A 22074-nucleotide genomic window follows, 5' to 3' on the forward strand; every position below is an offset into this window, starting at 1 on the left:
TACTATAGTGTGAAGGGCTGATGCGGACTCTCCCATCAGCAGCACAGATGGTGTGGAAAGGACCAGTGGATGCATTAGAGAAGGTGAATCTGGAGTCTCAAGATCCCTTCTCTGAGTCCCCAGATAAAGTGAAGGTGGTGTCAGCTGCTAGGGCTGAGCCGGGGCGGCTGTGCCTGGCCTGCCTTGGGTCAGTGCGGACGTTGCTAATTCCCCACAGCTTTCATTCCAGCTGCTAGACTCAGGACCTCTGGTGACATCCAGGAGAGCTGGCTTGTGGGCAGGAGCCTGCTTGCCACCTCTGCTGGGCCAGGCGCTGGCATGGTGGCCTTGGGAATCATGAGTCCCTTGCCATGTGGTCCCCCTCTGCAGGGCTCTCCCTCCAGTCCCGGGGCTCTTGACCTTGGCTGTGCCTTGAAATCACCTGGAAGTTGTGAAACATACCAGCCTCACCCCAGCCATCCTGTTCGACTGGGCTGGGACCTGGGCATTGGGAATCTTAAGATCTGGCCTAGTGACGGAGTCGGGTGGCTACATTCACTCTGGTCCGATTGCCCAACCTGCTGGGGGTGTCTCGTGTAGCCTCGAATTTCCTCTGCTTAAGGGAGAACGGCAAGAGAAATTCAATGAATATCCAAGCGCCATCGACTTAGATTCACCAGCTGCTGACATTTCACAACGTCTTGCCCTGTTTGTGGCTCTTCTCTGCAGATGCCTTGACATTTCCTCCCTAAACCCATCAGCATACATTCTCCTACAGAAGCTCAACACACTGCTCCCAGAATCTTCCACATCAGAGTCAATACTGTGATCTAACAAGCCGTCTCCCACCAACTTCCCCCAGGGCCCTTAAGAGAATTCTTTTGGGGGGGCAGGATACCGAGATTGAACCCAGGGGTGCTTTACCACTGAGCCACATCCCCAGCCCTTTTTATATTTTTATTTTGAGACAGGGGTCTCACTAAGTTGCTCAGGGCCTTGCTGAGTTGCTGAGGCTGGCCTCAAAACTTGGGATCCTCCTGCTTCAGCCTCCTGAGCCACTGAGATTACAGGTGTGCACTACTGCACCTGGCTAACACAAAGATTCTTGGCCAGGTGCAGCGGTGCATGCCTGCTGATTCCGGGTATTTCATATAAATGAAATTATATAATATATGATCTTTTGTGTCTGGCTTCTTTCACTTAGTGTCTTGTTTTTGAGGTTCATCGGAGCTGCAGCATCTCTCAGTACCTCATCCTTTTCTATGACCCAGTAATATTCCACCGTATGGGTAGACCACATTTTGTTTCTCCACCCAGCCATTTCCTAGGTGATACATATAAACTGGTCTCGCTATGTTGTCCAGGCTGGTCTTGAACTCCTGGGCTAGAGCGATCCTCCTGCCTCGGCCTCCTGAGTAGCTGGGACTGTACTTGGCATCCAAGTGACTCTTACAGGGCAACCAAGATTGAGTACCAGTGGCCTAACCTTTTCCAACCTCCCTTCATATTGGTACTGTGTGCTTTATACCCGTGCTGTGGACGTAAGTGAGACCCCCTGCCAACCAATGTGAAGTACCTGGGTGCCTTAGGCTTCAGTAAGAAAAAGGTGCTGGGCTCTTGGGGGAACTCTCTGGGAGGAGGGAAAAGGAGAATTTGTTTGGGCCCCTGCCATGTCTGGTCCCATGTGAGTCTTGAGCCATATTCTCCTGTGGGTCCTGCAGGCTAGAGAGTATTTTATCTCCTTTCAGTCACCAGGAATCAGCAGCCCAGAGATGTTAAGTAATTTCCACTAGCTGGCACAGCAGCTAAGTGACCAATGCAGAGGGCTTCCTCCTCACTGTGCCTCGCTCCAAAGCCCTGGCCCCTCCAGTTCAGGATTCAGCATAGTGTGCTCAACTCCTGCCAGCTTCGGGTCTGGATCCTGGCTCAGTTTGGGAGCCCTCCAAGTGGTTGTGGCCACATGGTCATCAAAGCTACAAAGGTTGGCCACAGAATGGGGATTCTGTTCTCCAGAGAGGAGGGAGGAAAAAAACCCAGTTTCCTTCTTTGGTTTAACCAGCAACATGCTGCTAGAAGTATTGGCCTCTTTCAAGAGAAACTTTCTGGAGTCTTGAGGTTGCCTCTTGGCCAACTCTGTTCTGAAACATCTCAATTATGATTTCATCTGTTCAAAATGAAGCTGTTGAAGGTGGCGCACACCTGTGATCCCAGTCACTTGGGAGGCTGAGGCAGGAAGATCTCGATTTCAAAGCCAGACTCAGCAAAAGTAAAGCACTAAGCAACTCAGTGAGACCCTGTCTCTAATAAAATGCAAAATAGGGCTGGGGCTGGGGCTCAGTGGTTGAGTGCCCCTGAGTTCAATTCCTGGTACCAAAAAAAAAAATGAGTCCCCTTGTCCCTTTGGGGATGAATAAATTCTGGCACATCCATACAATGGAATACTGCTCAGTCCTGCAAAGGAAGGAGGGTTGTGGGTGTAGGCCAGAGGTGAAATGTGTACATAATATGGCCAGGGACTCAATCCCCGGCACCCATAAAATAAAATAATTAAATGAGATAAAAGTAAATAAAATGAAGGCACATACAACATTGAGGATGATTCCCAAATGCTAAATGAGAGAAGCCAGGCTCAGAGGCCTGTATGTGGAAACAGAATGGAAGATATGGAGCAATTGCTCAGAAAGGTGAGGTTCTCTTCAGGAGACTCCGTTTGCCTTTAGTGTAAATAAGTCTGTCTTAGATTCATGTTAGTAGAAAATAAGCAAGTCCTGTTTGGCATCCAAAACACAGTTTCTTTTCACTTAAAAATGTACAGTGATGCTTTCCTATAATCCCAGTGGCTCAGGAGGCTGAAGCAGGAGGATTGTGAGTTCAAAGCCAGCCTCAGCAACTTAATGAGGCCCTAAACAAATTAGCGAGACCCTGTCTCTAAATAAAATACAAAAAAGGGCTGGGGATGTGGCTCAGTGGTTAAGCACCCCTGGGTTTAATCCCTGGTACCAAAATAAATTAATAAATAAAAATGGAAAATGCACTTTGACTTGATATCATAAGATCTCTTCAAACATTTTTAAAGGCTCTACAGCTGTGGGATGACTCTGTTTATGTGACATTCTGGAAAAGGTAAAAATTAGAAAGAGATGGAACAGCCATCGCTGGGGCTGAGGCTGGAGAGGTGTTGGGGACCAAGGACCTGGGACGTGGGGATCTGAAGGGGCTGTTATTTATCTCAACAATGGTGATGTTTCTGTGATCCAAACTCATAAAACTATAGCAGAAAAATAAAACCTTATGGATGCAAACTATCATGTAAACTTAAAAAATAAAATCTCTATCGTCTTAAAGTGGGACTTATGAAGAAACTGGTCCCCAAGGGGTTAAAGGCAACGTCCCCGGGTCTTTAGGGTGGTGGGAACTGTTTTTTGGGCGCTTGCCCGGCCTGGCCCCCGTCTCCTGGCCTCTCATCCCCTCCCTCGCTGGCCTTCAATAGCTGCAGCGTAAGTAACAGACAAGGGGAGTTTTGTGGAGCCCAGAAACAAATAAATAACGGCTTGTCCCAGGTCACCACGGCAACCATGACATCACCCTTGAACCCTGGTGGCTGGCGCTGTGGGTGGCTCAGGGTGTTTGTTTGAGTGCAGGGGAGGAGAGGTGGCCAGGCCACACCTGGAGCAGGTACAGACGCAGCGCCCACCTGTGGTCCCTTCGCAGTTGGCTGCTGCGGTCCCCGGCCCGGTGGCGGCGGTATAGATTGGCAATTGGCACCATCTCCTTGGGGGCTTTTGGGCAGAGCCCATCGCCATGCCCACAGCGTGTACCTGGGACAGTGTCTTCCAGCTGCAGTGACAGAGGAGCATGCACTTGGTTCCAGGGACAGAAATCCAGGATCACGGCATGAGCAGGCTGGAGGTCTGGCTCTGGTGGCGGCTGGCACCCAGGATGCTCCTGGGTTTGCAGAAGGCTCACTCCTGTCACTGCCCATGGGACCTCGTGGCTGTCTCTCCCTGGGTTCGCCCCACAGCATGGTTTTTGTTGAGAAGCTGGTCTTGGCTGCTGCTGACGTCCTGGGCCACCTGGGCAGAGGGTGGCTGCTGAGCCTTCTGTTCTAGATCTGCAGGGAGGCTCTCCTTTTGGGCTCCCCTCTGCAGGGTTCCTGCTGTTCCCTCTGAGATCCTAGGCCGCGTTTTCAGTCTCCTCCTGCCAAAGTGCTCAGAGCAGGGATGTGGAGCACTGGGTTGGGCAGGCTCAGCCCAGAAGCCTTGGGACCAGTGACTGGGGTCTTAGCTTTCTTGGGTCTGATGGGCTCGGCCTGATGCTGACCATGGAGTCACATGACCGTGGAGCCAGGGCCTGATGCAGGCAGGTCAGTGATCAGAACAGGAAGGGTGGGGGAGCTGACTTGGACCCCTGACCTGATCCAGGTGCCAGGGGACCAGCATAGGGAAACCGGACCCTGGGGACCCCAGGGGAGGTTAGTGTCAGTGCCTGGCAGAGCCTCCTCCAGCCTTTGCTCCTGCCCTAGCCACACTAGTATATGCACAGCCAGCATACAGAAAGGGCTCTATGAATGTCCCATGAACTATGTTAACATAAAGCTGGCACACCGAAGGCACTCAACAAGTGCTCCAGGGATTTTACTTCATGGTTCCAGCAGATGGAAAGTGCTCAATACATGCCCCCATAAACTGGACTACATGATACCAGCATACAGCAGGTGTTCAATAAATGCTCATTGAACCAAGTTGCTTGGAGCCCTGGGCTCTGAACCATACACTCATGCTGCAGTCTGGCTGGGCACAAATCACGAGCCACTCAAGCAGGAACAAACTTTATTTCTGAACTCCACCAGCACACTCCACACACGCTCCCCGGGAACTCTCTCCCGAACGCCACCGCCACCCACCAACTGGAACTCCCTCCCCCGGCTGCCTGCGCACTCACTCTCGGAACCCGCGAGAACTCAGAGAACTCAACGGGAACTCCAAAGTAGCCGGGTGCCTGACACAGCAAGAGCCATCCTATTACCGGACAGTAAAGGTCTAATGAACAATTGAATTAATCCAGCATCATCTTAATGGCTCACCTCTCAACCATTACTTCTGGCAGAATGCCAGGGGCCATTCCGACTTGGCTGTGGCTCTCAACACACTCATTTCTGTCGTGTGTGTGTGTGTGTGTGTGTGTGTGTGTGTGTGTGTTTACATAGTCATAATGGAGATCTTGGGGGAGAGTGTTTTGGTGCGCTGAGTGGTGGCTGATCCCTCTGGTAGATGATGCTGGTGAAGTTCAAGGTGAACTGGTTACTTACCTGATCTGAGCCCATGCACTCCAGGAACTGAATGCTGCTCACACGCTGCTCCTGTCCCCTGTGCTGAGAGCCAGGTACCACCAGCTCTCACTTGTGTGACATCCCAGGCTGACCCAGTGCCCCACACAGCCATGTCATGGTGAAGCCAGGTTTGGAAGTCAGCTAGGACAGGTGGAGTCCCAAGTCACCTGCTGACGGACCTCGCTTTCTCACCTCTTTGCACGGCAGTCTCCCCACCCATAAACCCAATAATAATTCCACGTGGTGCTCCCGTGAGGACCAGAGGTGGTGACACTTTAAAGTTTCCAATCACCAAAACATCATGAATGTTTATTTTTAAAATGAAGTCACCTGGTAATTCTGCAGGTAGATCCTAACTCAGCAAAAACAAATACACATGTTCACCCAAAGATGTGCACAAAAGTGTTCATGAACAGAATTATCCCTTGTTGTCCTAAACTAAATGTCCACCTGCAACAGTTTGAATAAATCACGTGTGGTATATTTACCCAGTGGAATACTATGCAGCCACGAAAAAACAATTGCTGTATCTAATAACATGGATGGATATCACAAAAATCATTGGAACAAAATAAGCCAGAAATAAAAGAGTGTGTGCAATATATATCCATTAATACCAAGTTCAAGAGCAGGAAAACTGATCTATAATCAGTCAAATGTCAAAAGGTGATTTCTTTGAGGAAAGGTGCACACTGGGGAGGGGCAGAAGGGGATTTGGCTGTGTCCCGGGTGGTGTTATGTGGGTGTGTGTATGTAAAGATTCATGGAGCTCTACCCCTGGGGAGCCAAACTGTGTGTGAGTTATACTTTAAAAAATTAGAAGCCAGATGCAGTGGTGCACACCTGTAATCCCAGCGGCTTGGGAGCAAACCCAGAGCTGTGGCTAAGCACCCCCCTGGGTTCAATCCCCGGGGGAGGGAGGGCAATGGAATATGGCATCCTGCAGCTGACAGCCCCTGACTAACGCTGGTTCAGCTTGGGGTTTCCCTCATGATGGGCGAGTCGGGCTATAACTGCACGTTTGACTTCCCAGGGGTTTTTCTGGGACGCGGCCCCATCTGAACCTGAGGGAGGAGAGGCGCCTGTCCCCTCCCCTGGGGGGAGGTCGTCAGGGCCCCTGGCTCCCCAGCTGAGCTCCCTGGAATTCTGCCTCTGTTCCAGGTTCATGAACCACCGGGTCCCCGCCCACAAGCGGTACCAGCCCACGGAGTACGAACATGCCGCCAACTGTGCCACCCACGCTGTGAGTCTGCCCTGGGGGCCGAGGGCTGCGAGGGGGACCCTGCTGGGTGGGGCCGGGGAGACAGCGTGACTTTGCACATGCCGTTCCCACTGCCGGGAACACCTGCCACCTCCGCCTCCGGAGCCCTCCTCGTCTTCTGTGGCCTTGTCGAGATGCTCCCCCCAAGTCCCTCTCGGCTGCCCGGCTGCTGGGGAGCCCTGAGTGGTATGCCCTGCTGCCCTGCAGTGCCCATCGCTCGGCCATTCTGCAAGCTGTTCCTGGTTCCCTGGAGGTGCCAGACTGCCCTTGTCCTGACCTGAGTGTAGTTTGAGCCCTTGAGGTGGCTCCTTGGCGTTTCAGGAGGCTGCCAGTGAACCCACAAGCTGAATTGCATTGCTTCTCAGCCCTGCCCCCGCCTCTTGGCTCCGCCCACTCATTTAAGCCCGCCCACTCATTGGTCCCACCCACCCATGGTCCCTCCCACTCATCCAGCCCCGCCCTCCACTTGTCCCCGCCCACTCACCTTAGTCCCTCCCCACTTGTCCCCGCCCACTCACCTTGGCCCCACCCAATTCTCTTGGCCCGCCCACTCACCTTGGCCCCGCCCACTTCTCTTGGGCCCCCGCTCCCACCTCTTAGCCCCAGACTGAGGGGTTCGTCTGGCTGGCACTGAGATGGTGAGTGCCCGGCGCCACACGGATGCCCCATCCTGCGCGTGCTGCTCTTAGTCAACCCCCTTAGAACAGGAGCTCTCGGTTTTACAGAGGAGGAAACAGGCTGGGGCCAGAGGACTTGCCCCAAGTCCCAAGAGCAAACCTCCAGCGAGGGGAGACCTGTCTCTGAACCCCAGCTCCGTCATTGAGCGACTGGAGCCTCCGTTTCCTCGTCTGCAGAATGGGTGTCATGAGTCATTCTCAAGGGTGGCTTGAGGGTCCCTGGAGCCACTATGTATCCTCCTGGCAAATGCAAGTGCCTATGGGGCGGGGGCGGGGGGGGGTGCTGAGCGGGGTGGGGGGTGGGGCCTGAGGCTGAGGAGGAGCCTCTGTTTTGTTCTGCTCTGGGCCCTGAAGCTGCAGACAGTCATGGCTGTGCCCAGCAGCCTTTGGAGATGGAGCAGCACCCGTCCCAGCCCTCTATTTAAAAAAAAAAAATTTATATGTATTTGTAATTGTTGGTGGGCTTTATTTTATTCATTTATTGATATGCGGTGCTGAGACTCGAACCCAGTGCCTCACACATGTTGGGTAAATGCTCTACCACTGAGCCACCACCTGGCCCCCTGTTAACTGAGCACTTACTGTACACCCTCTTAGCCAGCCCCTGGGAGCCCGTGGGCGGGCAGGATGCCCGCAGTGAGCTTTGAATCCTTGTTCGCTTGAGGGTATATCAGCGCACACAGGAAGGAAGGAATGAGTGACTAGGTACCGAAGAGGGCCCGGAGGTGGTCACAAAGAGGATGACAGCCTCATGCAGAAGCATGAGATGCTGGCGGTTCACTTTTTAAGGTGACATAGAAGATTAAGAAAAATGATTTTTGAACATCTATAACTCTGACCCCTTTGTCCCGGTTCCTGTCTCACCTGACAAGAAGCCAGCCACCCGAGGAGGGGAGGGAACAGCATGTGCAAAGGCTCTGAGGCAGGAAAACTGTCACCCTGGAGTGGCTGACAGTAAGGTCAGAGCATGTAATCTGGGCAGAGCAGGAAGGAAGGGCTTGGAGGTCAAGTTCAAGGACCCAAGGGGCAGATGATGCATTTGTAAAGGCAAAGGGCTTTGCGGTTCCGTCCTCTACGGCCGATCGTAATGCATCATCTGCTATTTAAACCCTTTGCAAGCTGCGTGGCACCTGGGCACCTGAGCTCGGCCTTCAGGGAAGTCCAAGGAGGTGATGGTGTGACACATGGCCCATCGGCTCTCAGGTGGTGGCTCCGAGTGGCACCAGGGCTGCGGAGTTGCTGTTCTCTGAGCGGCGGTTCTTACGCACCTGGAGAGCCTAAGGAATGCTCTGGATCTCCGTGGTCCACCTTGGTGGCCGCTAGCCCCATGTGGCCACTGGAATGTCAATGTGAATCCATTCACATGCAATTAAAGAAACCGACTCAGTTCTGCAGGGCCATCGGCCACCCATCACATGCCCCGAGGCCACCATGTTGGCGCCACATTGGTCAGTGTGATCTAGAGGAAGTGGGGGGGGGTAAGCGTGGTGGCCTGGGCTGCGCGTCCCAGTGGCCCACAGTGCTGTCCCGCCCTGTCCCCAGCTCTGGATCATCCCCAGCATCCTCGGAAGCTCCAACCTCTACTTCCTGTCCGACGACAGCTGGGAGACCATTTCCGCCTCCATCTATGGCCTTGGCCTCTGCGCCCTCTTCGTGGTGTCCACCATATTCCACACTGTCTCCTGGAAGAAGAGCCACCTCAGGTAGCTTCTGTCCAACCCATGGGAGGGCACACCAGCAGGATGGGGTGGCCTCAGCCCAAGAGACGGGGCAGGGAACTGAATTTGCCAGGGACCTGCTTAACCAGGCCCGGAGTGACTGAGGGTGGGGTGACCCCTAGGCTGACTTGGGGCGGGGGACAAGCTTTGCCTTGGGCAGCTGGGTTGATCCCACCTGGACAGACCCCTCACTCACAGGAGCCCCCCACATGTGCCTCCCGCTCAGAGCGTGACATCGTGGCTCAGCACAGGGCCTTGCTCAAGGTCACACAGCTGCTCCTGTCTGAGCAGAGCTTTGTCCAGGATGCCAGTTCCCGATGAAGCTTGTCCCTCCCTTCCTGTCCCCATCCTTCCCCTCCTTCTCAGGTCCTTCTTGAGCCCCACAGGTTGAGTGTCCTGTTGCTGCTGTGACAAATGACCCTAGACCCAGAGGCTTAAGCACCTTAAATCTATTTCCTCACAGTCCTGGAGGCCAGAGTCTGAGTTCAAGGTGTGGGCAGGGCCTCCTCCCAAGGCCCCAGGGGAGGCTCCCTCCTGTCCCCACCAGCTTCTGGAGGCTCCAGGAGCTCCTCAGAGTGTGGCCACAGCACTCCTAACTCAGCCTCCATCTTCCTCTGCCTCGGCTTCCTGCTGTGTGTTTCTGTCCACAGGTCTCTCTCTTTCCTCCTCTAAAGATACCAGTCATTAGTTTTAGGGCCCACTAGCCAGCAGCATGATTGTTCTGTCCTCACCGTGATGTGGAAGATAAAAATGAGGGACCTCGCTGGGCTTAGTGATCTACCCCTATAATCACAGTAGCTCGGGAGGCTGAGGCAGGAGGATCGTGAGTTCAAAGCCAAACTCAGCAAAAGTGAGGTGCTAAGCAACTCAATGAGACCATGTCTCTAAATAAAATACAAAATAGGGCTGGGGATGGGGCTCAGTGGTGGAGTGCCCCTGAGTTCAATCCCTGGTAACTACCACCCCCATAAAAAAAAAATGAAGGACCAGCCTTGTAGGTAAGATTGCCAGTCAGCGTCAGTAGGGGCCTAGAACAGCATGCTTGCTGATGGTGGCATGGGCTCCCCACGTGGCAGCCATTACCATTGTCTTCTTGTCTAGAAACAGGTGTGGCTGAACCCCTGCTGAGTCCCTGTTCAAGCTTGTTCAGGGCTGCGGTTTACTGGAGAGAATCACAGTTTGTATTAGTTCTTGATTGCTGCATTAACAAAAATGCCCCCAAATGTGGTAGCTTAAAAATAAGAAATGTGCGTCCTCTGTCAATGCCTCAGAGGATCGGGAGCTCCCCAGCTGTGGTCTGGGGGTCAGTCACTTGTTGGCTGGTGCTCTGTCATCTGAAGGCCGGACGGGGGGCTGGAGGGCCCACTTCAGTGGCTAGCAAGTTGGCGCTGGATGTTTAGTGCCAACTAAATATTTCTTCCCCGGATGAACTTCCCCACACCACATGATGGCTAGTTTCCCCCCAAAGTTAGTGGCCCAAGAGAACAAGGTAGATGCTGTAATATATCCTATGATCCAGCCTTGGAAATCACACCCTGTTATTTCTGTAAGAGCCTGTTGGTTGCATGAGTTTGCCCTGTTTTTTTTTTTTTTTTTCCCCTGTGGGTGGGACTGTACAGGGTGAGAATTCCAGGAGGCAGGGCTCATGGCGCCATTTTGGAGGCTAGCCACCAGCCCTAGCATGAGGGCCACAGCTCAACTGTTCAAGGGGAGGCCATGGCAGGATTTGGCTTTAATTGAGCACTTCTCCTTGTGCGATGTGCTAAATAGTAACTCACTTAGTGCTCCCAAGGACTCTGTGGTTGGGATACAGTCTCCTTCCTATTTTACAGAGCTAAGAAGGGTTGGTGACTCCTGCCAGGTCCTTGGGTGGCAAGGCCAGGCAGCCAGTCATGGAGGTCTTCTGAGCAGGATGCTGGAACCCAGGGGTGCATAGTGTCATCGGTTTTGGTTTGTTTGTTTTTGCAGTGGTACATGTTTTTGAGTTATAGGATTCTCTCTCCATCTGGCATCTTTTGAAGATCCCAGTATAGAAACCCCAAATGCAGAGTTGTATGCAGGGAGTGTGTCAGTAGTCACCCCAGGGAACCCCGGGGCGACTCGTGCACCCCTACAACAGCAAGGAGCCGGGTTTGAAAACTGCTGCTCTGGTCACTTACAGGCAGGGAGACTGAGGCCCCTGGGGTCCCGCTGGCTGGATGGGGGCGGGTCTGCCCCAGCCCATCCCCTCCCAGTGGGGAAGCCGCGGGTGTCCCTGGGTAGCTCTCCAGTCCAGGGTCGTGACCAACACCTTCTCTGCCTCCCTAGGATGGTGGAACATTGTCTGCATATGATTGACCGGATGGTCATCTATTTCTTCATAGCAGCCTCCTACGCGCCCTGGTGAGTACTCTGTGTGGCCACCCTGGGTCGGTGGGCTTCGCTGCTCTGCACATTCATGATTATAGTTAACTGGGTAATAGGTTGACTTGGCATAGAAAGAGGTGGTGACAAGAACCCTCTGCCCTGTTCTCCCGTCAGGAAGCTGCTGTTGATTACATTTCTTGCATAACCTAGAGTTATTGCATGCATAAAAGAGCAAATAGGTACTATATGTATATATGTATGTGCTTGTGTCTATGCATGTATTTTAAAGTTATTTACTTATTTGTGGAGTTGAGGATCAAACCCAGGACCTCAGGCATCCTCAGCAAAGGCTGTACCTCTAAGCTACACCCCCAGCCCCATAAGTGCCTTTGATATTTATGAAGTGTATATTTATAGTTCTGCTTTCTGCCTATTTTTAATACAAAGGAAGAATGCTATACAAACCCTTCTGCAATTTACTTTGGTAACTCTTAGGAATGAAACCAGGGATATCTTTGCATGTTAGCACATTGAATATTTCCGTTGTATGTAAAATAAAAAAAGATCATATCCCATTTAAAAAAATTTTTTTTAGTTGTACACAATACCTTATTTTGTTTATTTGTTTTTATGTGGTGCTGAGGATAGAACCCAAGGCCTCGCACGTGCTAGGTAAGCGCTCTACTGCTGAGCCACAACCCCAGCCCCCATATCCCATTTTTAACAGATGCATAATATTCCCTTGCTACCCCATAAATAGTGTCTATTTCTCGATGTGAAAGTGCCTATCAGTGCACATCTTCATGTAACATTTAGCAAAGGTGCATGGATGTGTTGTCTACAATCACATGAAATTGCTGATAGCCAACCTTTGGCTTACAGAAGCAGGGACTTCATGTGGTTAAGCTTCATCTCTGAGGAAGAATGCTTCTAGAATTGTTCTTCCTGGGCCTGGAGGGTAGGTACTAATAACTCGGGTACAAGTTGCCAAATCACCCTCCACCAAGATTGTCCAGTTTAAGCTGGACATGGTGGCGCGCGCACCTGTAATCCCAGCAGCTCTGGAGGCTGAGGCAGGAGGATCGAGAGTTCAAGGCCAGTCTCAGCAATTGAGACTGTATCTCAAAATAAAAAAAATAAAAATAAAAATAAAGGACTGGGCATGTGGCTCAATGGTAAAGTGCCCCTGAGTTCAATCCCCGGTACAAAAAGAAAAACAAAACAAGAGTGTCCAGTTTAAATTCCTTCAGTAAACGTCTCAGAGGCTTTGAACTTGATCTAGGAACAAATCCAGACAGTTCTGGATGGAACAAACACTGAGCTTCAGGCCAAGCACCTGTAGCCCAAGGACCCCATGGGCCACTGAGAGGGAAGATGATTTTGCATAGAATTGTGGAATGAGTGTCCCATGGCCATCGGTGCCAGGGTCAAGCTGCTGAGGCTCTGGTGGGTGGAGGGAGGCTTGTGACGGGTCAGTGATACACAGCAGTGCTCAGCGGGACCTAACCTGGCAGGGGAACCGCAGGAGAGCTGCCCTGAAACCGTGCTCAGACCCTGGCCCCTGGCCCTGAGCCCCAAAGCCAGCTGCAGTTCTGACTCCTGCACTCCCAGGGTAGTGTGGCCTCCTGCTGGGACCCACAGGCAGGAATCACCATTCTGAGCACCTCATTCCTCTCCAGGGCATCCCGTCAGTCAGGCGGGGACTCATGGGGTCCTCTGTACAGGAGTCACCTGTTTCTTCTCCTTGCTAGGCACAGGGCTGCTATCCCACCATTTCCCCAGGCAGATGGCGGCCGGGCTGCCATTCGCTCAGGGTGAATAGTCCTTTTCCTGTTTATAGGGGTCTGCATGGTTCCCAGGTTTCAGGGTCATGGGTGATGGACCCAGAGACATTCCTGTCCCTGCAGATAGGTCAGGAGTACGTGGTCCTGCTGGGTCAGCACTGAGCAGTGGACGGGAGGGTCTGAACAGGACTCTGGTGTGCTTTTGTCTTTTGCGATGATGGGCTGCCCAGGCACCAGGAAAGGGCCCAGGGGGGGTGCAGAGGTCTCTGGGGAGAAACAGCAGTAGCCTGGGCCATCACAGTGGTCAGGGAGATCAAGAGGAGGGACTAAGAAGAAGTTTAGCAGGAACCTCTGAGTGGACTGTAATTGAAGGTGGGGATGGGGTTAGAGGTCAGTGTCTACCGGGAGCAGAGCAGCCCTGGTGCCATCTGGCTGGGGACATGGTGGCACGTGATCCCCATGCACAGCTGGCTTAGCGACAGAAGGGGCCTGAAAGCCAAGGACTTCTGGTTGCCAGACACCAAGTGGGCAGGCCTGCAGAGAAAGTCTAGACTTAGGCCGAGGTTGAGGGCCACGGTCTTAGCAGGTAGGTGGAGGCCTCAGGGGCTGCCGGGAGCAGAAGGCAAGAGCAGTCAGAGGCCCTGGAAGATGCTCATTCCAGCAGGAGGCTTCTCCTGGCCCCGTGCCGTCTCTGGGTGCCACCTTCTGTCTTGACAATTTCCCCGGCTCCTTTTGGTTGTTGCCAAGAAAAGCGAAGCTGAGTGTGTGCTTAGCTGCACTCACTCCCTCCAACGCAGTTTCTCCCCCGGCTGATGGAGTGCCGGGGCCTCTATATTCTGCCCTGATTGTGCACCGCTCCGTTGGGACCCTGTGGGAGGGGATCGCGGTGAACCAAAGCGCCGGCAGCCTGTCCTTGTGTAGCAACAGGGCACAGAGCCACTGGTCCAATACTCACACCACTGAGTAAACTGGTGTGAGCGCCCTGTGAGCGCACCCCGGGGGGAAATTGGCAGGACTTTGCGGGGAGGGTTGACATGGGGGCAAGAGAGACAGAGAAAGTGGCTACGGGGTGCATGGGTGACAGGGTAATGTGGGGTGAGGTGGCCTGGAATCACCAGGTGGGTGTTTTTCTTTGCATTTTTCTGGTTTTTAAGCTATTCTCTGCAGAGCCCTGGAGGGTCCCCAGAGGACCAGGGAGGGGAGTTGGACATGAATGACTCCGGGTTTTCCCATTTCTTCTCCTCAGGGGAAAAAAAAAATTTGTGCTTTTGTTTTTCTCTTTTTTTACACATTGGGTTTATATATAAGATTTCTGCACAGACGTTTTATTGAAAGAAAGGGTGCCGCGTGGCCAAAAGAACGTTGAAAAGTTCTGTTGTAATCGAAAGAGAACAGGCTGTATGGGGAGTTCTGGTCCCAGCTTTGCTGTTTCTTGAGCAACTGACTGAGCCTGAGCCTCAGTTTTCCTGACCTGTGAGGTGGAGACAGTGATGATCCACCCCGTGGCCCCTGTCAGCAGCCGCCAGGAAAAATGAGATAAGAACACACTATCCATCACCCCAGCCAGTCCCAGGATTAGGGAGGCAGGAAAGTGTAGAAAATCACATGTGACACAAGCTTTCCTGGGGCTTTTACAAAAACCACACCAAACTAAACAACAACAACAAAGACTGTTAAAAATATTTTGGAGGGCAAAGACTGTCACCACCATCACCTGTCGGACAAGCACAGAACCCAAGGCTGAGATTTCAGAAAGGGAACGTCCTGGGGCAGAGCACGGATGCGTCACTTCACTCTCTAGCAGCCGTTTAGAGAAACGCTGCCAGTAACCCCACCCCTGCAGGTGACATCCTGCTCTGTCCTGGACACTGGACAAGGCTCCTTAGAAAAGTGTGTGTGAGGAGTTCAGCAGTGGGTGGATTCCGGGGAAGCAGCGCCCTCTGGTGCGTGGTACTGGGGCTGCTGCTCAAGGACATTGTTCCTGGAAGGTGGAAGGGAAGCAGCGCCCTCTGATGTGCGTTGTGGGTATTGCGGCCCGGATCTGCCATCCCTGGAAAGTGGAAGGGAAGCAGGGCCATCTGGTATGTGGCACCGGGGCTGCTGCTCATGCCCGTCGTCCTTAATTGATGGCCTAGGATCTCTTTCTCAGGTGTCTATGGTCTCCGGAGAAGCACATATTGCAGCTCAGTGCTGGTCTCCCAGTTTTTGCTGCTGGTCCCTGCTTCATGCTCCTAGGTCTTGGAGGTTAGAGGTGGTGGCAGGGAGACGCAGGCTGGAGGTCCCCACTCCTCTACTTCATTTCCAACTCAGCTTCCGACTGCTGCCCGGCTGAGCCGAACCACTTCAAGCCCTGAATAAGAAAATGAGCGCAGTTAAACAAGAGCCCCCAAACGAGATAACAGAACAACCAATGGAAACCAAAACAGTGACTTCAAGCCCAAAGAAACAAATTGAAGAACAAACTCACATCACAATAGGATAGTACATCGAATAAATGAATGAATTCAATTCAGGAAAAAAAAAAAACAACTACCAAAAAAATCACATGCTGACACAGAGAACAGGCATGAGATGATCAGGGAGGATACACAAAATTATAAAAAGCGGAAAGGTCAAGCAATCAGAGAGGAAGTAAAAGAAATGAAAGATAGGTAAGTTCTTCAGGCAGAGACTGGAAATAATCATAAATCAATGATAAAGGGTAAAAAAAAAAAAAATCAGGCCAGCCTCTGAATGTGGCCACGGCACTATTCGATCCTGAAACACAATGGAGACTTCTGCAGTTTCCCAAAGGGAGACTTTCAGGGAACATCATCCTAGGGAGGCTCTCTCACAGCCATGAGAGCAATAGGTGACCATTCTGATGTATGAGAGAAGTCAGGGAGTGCAGTACTCAGGAGTTTTTGGAAAAACTACTTTGCAACAACATTTGACCAATTAAGAGAATTTTTTTTGGGGGGGGTACTGGGAAATGAACCCAGGGCCACTCAACCATTGAGCCACATCCTCATCCCTCTTTTTTATATTTTATTTAGAGACAGGATCTCACTGAGTTGCTTAAAGCCTCTCTAAATTTTTGAGGCTGGCTTTAAACTCTCAATCCTTTAGCCGCAGCCTCCTGAGCCACAGGGAGGCTGAGACAGAAGGATCTCAAGTTCAAGGCCAGCCTCAGCAACTTAGTGAGGCCCTAAGCAACTCAGCAGGACCTTATCTCTAAATAAAATATAAAAACAAAAAGGGCTGGGGATGTGGTTCAGTGGTTAAGCACTCTTGGGTCCAATCTCCGCTACCAAAAAAAAAAAAACCCATAAAAAAAATTTGATACTTTAAAAATATATATTTTTTTAGTTGTAGGTGGACATGATGCCTTTATTTTATTTATTTATTTTTGTGTGATGCTGAGGATGGAACCCAGTGCCTCACATGTGCTAGGCGAGTGCTCTACCACTGAGCCACAACCCCAGCCCCAATATTAAGAATTATTAATGGATTACTGAAGTGGCAGGGGATTGGCTAATAAGAATAAAAGACTGCTTTAAGCCGGATGTGGTGGTATTGTAGGACCACAGGGCTGGACATGGAGGAATTAGCAGGAAGCAGGTTTATTGGCTGCAGCCAGGTCCACAGGGGAAAAGCTTTCGCTCCAATCAGTCCATCCCTCTGAACCCCAAGTTCAGAAAGTTTCAGAACTTGAGACCCAGTGTGTAGGGGGAGGGGCTCAGAGGCTCACAATCTGCCGACGTCCACACAAAAGCGGCTTTTTTCCCCTGTTCTGGGCAAATCCACCCAGGCCAGGATACAAAATCAAGGACACTCTCTGGGAAAACCAGCGGCCAAGCAAGGGAGAGTTTGCCTCCCTTTCTCTCCCACAGCTTCCTCCACGGGGCCTGACTGTTGTCCTTTGAAATGCAAACGCCTCTGTGCCGGCTGGGCCCTAGTTACTTTTTCTTCTCCAACTCTTGAGGCTGCAAGCATACCCCCTGCCTGAAAATTCTTTTGCAGGATCTTTGCTGTGAGTCTAAGGACAATTATGTTGAGGGTTTCTGGAGAAGCTTCATTAAGATTTTCTGTGGAGGACGGGGTGCCACGACAGTGGCGCCTGCCTGTCATCCCAGCGGCTCTGGAGGCTAAGGCAGGAGGATCTCAAAGCCAGCCTCAGCCAAAGGAAGGTGGGAAGCAACTTGGTGAGACCCTGTCTCTAAATAAAATGCAAAATAGGGCTGGGGATGTTGCTCAGTGGTCGAGTGCCCTTGAGTTCAATCCCTGGTACCCCCCCCCAAAAAAAAGAGACAATTCTAAAGAACAGTGGTAGTAAAGTTATAAGAGATCACAACTACCTCTGAAACCTGTGCTGGGCTCTGATGCCCAAGGAAGAGCCCTCTGCCCAGGGCTGGGATCTCACCTTTCCTGAGAGGGCACAGTTTCAGTACATGGGGTGACAGAGACGTTGGTGAAGATCCCACTGGTGTGACTTGCTGGCACCTGGCCCTCAAGATGCCAGAGGAGGCCATCCACTGGGAGGTGCTGAGTCAGCACCTGCTCCATGCTGGGGGTCATTGTGTGCTGCTGGAACAGCAGAGGAGTGGTCCCTCTGCAGGGACCCTGGGGGCAGCTAGATGGTCAGCTTGCTGCATGGGAAGTGCTGTGGGAACCCCAAGCACGTGTGCAGGGCGGAGAACACCATTCAGGGAGTGACTCTTCGGAGCACAGACCAGGCCTGCTCTGTCTGGGTCCCCTGGCTGTGCTGTGGTTACTTAAATCATACTGAAGCCAGGTGCTAAAAGCTGTGCCTCACGCGCACCTGGCACTGGAGAAAGACAGGGCTGGGCAAGGCAGGAGAAAAGCCAGAGGATTATGGGAGCCAGGAGGAAGAGCCTCCTGCAGAGGAGCGGCTCCCCACCGCCCTCTACTGCCAAAACGTAATATTGCACCCTCTACAAAGGAAGGCTATTCCCAAGGCCCAGCTGCATTATCCCAGTGCAGGCAAAAGGAGCAGAGATGGATCCGGCAGTAGGTTGGTAATGAGCACACAACTCTTTCCTTGGCTTTCGGCTGGAACCGGAATCCTGGGGATGCAAACTGCAAAGTTCTATGGATTCTACCAAATTTCCCCCTGAACATGCTTCACCCCCTGATGTCCCACTCTTTTGAGGTGCTCCTCCGCTTCTCTCTTGGACATGACCTGTTTTGCCAACTTCCCTCTGATCCAGGTTGAGCATCTCCTTATCTGAAAACTGGAAATCTGAAATCCAAATTTTGTGAGTACCTCTGGGACATCATGAAAGGAAAATTCCACCCGTGACCACACATGAGCCCAAACACTGGAACGCTAAAAATATCGTGCAACCTCACCTTCAGGCCATGTGCATGAGTGTCTAGGAGATATAAGTGAATTCTAAGTTTAGCCCTGGGTCCCATCCCATATTATGCATATGCAAATATTCCAAGATCTGAAGCCCTTCCGGTCCCAAGCATTTTAGATGAGGGATCCTCAGCCTGTGAGTGTTTGCCCCTTCAATATAGTTAGTGCCTTTTTTTGTTTTATGGTAGCAGGGATTGAACTCAGGGGTGCTTAACCACTGAGCCACATCCCCAGCCTTATTTTATATTTTATTTAGAGACAGGGTCTTGCTAAATTGCTGAGGCTAGCTTTGAACTTGCGATCCTCTTGCCTCAGCCTCCCAAGCTGCTGGGATTACCGTGTCCTTTCTTCCTTTCCACGGAGAATCCTTGTCCTGCCTGGGCAGCTGCAGGGGACAGGGCTTCTCTGGGGTCAGCTTCCTGCAGCAGGCCAGCTGTGGAGGGCTGTGTCCCAATGGACCTCCCCCAGCCTGTGCCCTCGGCTTCTCTCCCCCAGGCTGAACCTTCGGGAGCTGGGTCCCTGGGCCTCCCACATGCGGTGGCTGGTCTGGATTATGGCCTCTGTGGGCACCATCTATGTCTTCTTCTTCCATGAGCGGTAAGCCCAGGCTGGGAGTTGGAGGTTGGGGTGCTTCTGGAAGCCTCCTAGTGTCCTAGGCAGATGAGACCCCAGGATGACCCCAGAAAATGAGAGCAGAGCTCTGCCTGGCACCCCCAATGTCCAGGTCCATAGACTGGACCTAGCCCCCCAGACCACAGATTCAATTTGAATAATTTTTCAAAAAGACATCATAGGTTGCTAGGCCCATTGAACTGGGTCACTGTAACCTGCCTTCCCTGGACTGTGTCAGCAGATGAGAACTCTATAGAGTGTCCAGGATGGCACCCAGATTTCATGGATCGAGTAACTCACTCGATGGAGACTGGCTGTTTGTGCCCTGTGGGAAGAGATGCTGGGGTCGAATAGTAATGTCTGCTGTGGACTGAGCCTGGGGAGAGTCCATGTGCTTGCTCTAATATTGGCTGTCCCTGGTCCAGCTCCAGCATGTCATTTTGTAAGTGTGAGTCTCAAGAGGGAAAGAGATTTTCCCAAAGCCACACGACTGCCCGGAGATGCAGTTGGTCAAAGCTGGGCCAAGGAGTGCTGCAGAGAGGGTCCCTTCTTCTCCCTTTCCTGGTCAGGGCACCCCTTCTCCCCAGCAGCGGGAGCAGGAAATGGTCTCCTCGTGGGCAGTCTCGTCCTGAGGCCAACACGGCTTCTCTTCCTGCCAGGTACAAGCTCGTGGAACTGCTCTGCTACGTTGTGATGGGCTTCTTCCCGGCCCTGGTCATCCTCTCCATGGTGAGTCCCACATGTCCAGCACGGGGTGTCCAGTCAGCCTGGAGGGGGCAGGAGAACATGAGAGTTAATCCTGGGGCCCCCACCCTGGGCTCCCCACCACTCCCTGTCCACTCAACCCCGAGTGGGTCTGCCAACTCCTGTGCTTCAGGTCTACTTTGAATTTAAGGATTTAGTGGGAGACCCATGAGCCAGGCATGGTGGTGCACACCTGTAATCCCAGCTGCACTGGAGGCTGAGGCAGGAGGATCTCAATTTCAGGAACGGCCTCAGCAAGGTAGTGAGACCCTGTCTCAAAATTTTTTAAAAAAATGGGCTGGAGGTGTAGCTCAGTGGGAGAGCTCTTGCCTAGTATATGTAAGGCCCTGGGGTCCATCCCCAGCTCTGCAAATCAAAAATTTTTAAAAAAATGGGCTGGGTGCAATGTTTCATGCCTGTAATCTGAACAGCTCAGGAGGCTGAGGCAGGAGGATCACGAGTTCAAAGCAGCCTCAGCAAAAGTGAGGCACTAAGCAACTCAGTGAGACCCTGTCTCTAAATGTTTTTTAAGGTTTTTTTTTTTTGTGTGTGTGTGTGTGGTTGTAGATGGATACAATACCTTTATTTTATTTGTATATAGTGCTGAGGATCAAACCCAGTGTCTCACACATGCTAGGCGAGCGCTCTACCACTGAGCTACAGCCCCAGCCCTCTCCTATTTCTTTTATAGTTTGTTTTTTACACTTACCTTTTGTTGTTATTTTATTTACTTATTTATCTTGGCACTGGGGACGGAACCCAGGGGTGCTCTACTACTAAGCTACATCCCTAGCCCTTTAACTTTTTAAAATTTTGAGACAGGGTCTGGCAAAGTTGCTGAGGCTGGCCTGCAACTTGCGATCCTCCTGCCTCAGCCTCCCGTGTCTCTGGGATCACAGGCATGCGCCACTGCACCAGGCCACATTTTACTTTTCTATTCACTGTGGTTTCTTTTGTATATGGTGATCCCTCCCCAAATGGTCAGCCATTGTTTCATTTATCTACCATTTACAAATCTTCCTTGCATCACATGGGAAATTCAAATGTCCACCTAGATAGATAGAACTGTTTCTTAGATTCCATTGTTGGCTTCTTTTTACCAAACGGATTTGTGGGCAGCTTTAACTGCATTTTCATACTGGGCAGTGAAATCTTTCCATATTGTTCTACCTGTTCAACAGTTTCCCTTTATATTTGTATTTGTTTTCCCAGATTACCTTTTTCCCCCACTTGAGTTTATTTTTGTTTAAATATATATATTCATCTATTAAATTATAACATATTCATTAAATTATGTATCATATCTTTAGATACATACATAGTAGATGCATGTGTAATCATGTAGTCACTCAACAGAGAAGTCCTGCATAAAATGGCACCTCCCACCCTCTCCAGAGCACAATACCGCCAGCTGTAACCACCATGAGCAGTTTGTTGTGTATCTTTTCCTATTGTAAGATTTACTTTTTATTGTGGTGCTGGGGATAGAACCCAGGGCCTTGTGCATGCTAGGCAAGTGCTTTACTGCTGAGCTACATCCTCAGCCCTCCATTTAAAAATTTTAGATGCAGGTATCTGGGGATAGGCAGACACATACTGCCTTGTCTATTATTCAATTTTTTTTCTTTTTTTGGTGCCAGGGATTGAACCCAGGGGGGCTTAACCACGGAGTCACATCCCCAGCCCCTGCCCCCTTTTTTAGAGACAGGATCTCACTAAGTTGCTTAGAGCCTCCCTAAGTTGGTGAGGCTGGCCTTGAACTTGAAATCCTCCTGCCTCAGCCTCCCGAGCTGCTGGGATTACAGGTGTGCACCATTACGTCTGGTGTCTATTTTTATTATACAAGATTGAAATGGACTCTTCTATACCTGTGTTTTTCTTTGCACCATGTCACTGGCATTTCCCCGTGGCTGTCCACAGCATAAAACCCACCTCATAAGATTCTCGTGAAGATGACGTTACACAATTCAAATACACACTTAAGATGGTACCTGGCCCATAGAAAGTACTGGGAAATGCTGGGAATTACTATGACTGTGTAATTAATAGAAGTGGCCGCCCGGCTCTGGGATCTGAATTGGCATCTCAGAACCTCTGGGTAACGCATCTGTCTCAAGTTTGAAGGTTCTTGACTGGTGAGTACCTGGTGGGCAGGCGGGCAAGGTCCCTCGGGGACCTGGGGAGTGATCCCCAAAGGATCACTCTGCAGCTGGATTGTCCACTCAGCAATTTCAAGACTCCCATGGGGACTGTGGGCTGGCT

General features: G+C 51.4%; 1 protein-coding gene across 4 annotated transcripts in view; it reads left to right on the forward strand.

Moving 5' to 3' along the window:
* The window catches only part of Mmd2 (monocyte to macrophage differentiation associated 2), a 50912-nt gene that overhangs the window by 21016 nt on the left and 7822 nt on the right, over positions 1-22074 (forward strand). For 2 of the 4 annotated variants that reach the window (XM_078023666.1, XM_040278624.2), the window contains exons 2-6: positions 6470-6551; positions 8789-8949; positions 11272-11346; positions 18952-19053; positions 19728-19797. In XM_078023666.1, the coding sequence (XP_077879792.1) occupies positions 6470-6551; positions 8789-8949; positions 11272-11346; positions 18952-19053; positions 19728-19797 (490 nt within the window). Of the gene's footprint in view, positions 1-6469; positions 6552-7567; positions 8695-8788; positions 8950-11271; positions 11347-18951; positions 19054-19727; positions 19798-21732; positions 21948-22074 lie in introns of those variants that run through there. The other 2 variants (XR_013426814.1, XM_078023667.1) reach the window with 2 other exon arrangements.

The sequence above is a fragment of the Ictidomys tridecemlineatus genome, chromosome 10, assembly GCF_052094955.1.
Source record: "Ictidomys tridecemlineatus isolate mIctTri1 chromosome 10, mIctTri1.hap1, whole genome shotgun sequence".
NCBI classification, from domain to species: domain Eukaryota; kingdom Metazoa; phylum Chordata; class Mammalia; order Rodentia; family Sciuridae; genus Ictidomys; species Ictidomys tridecemlineatus.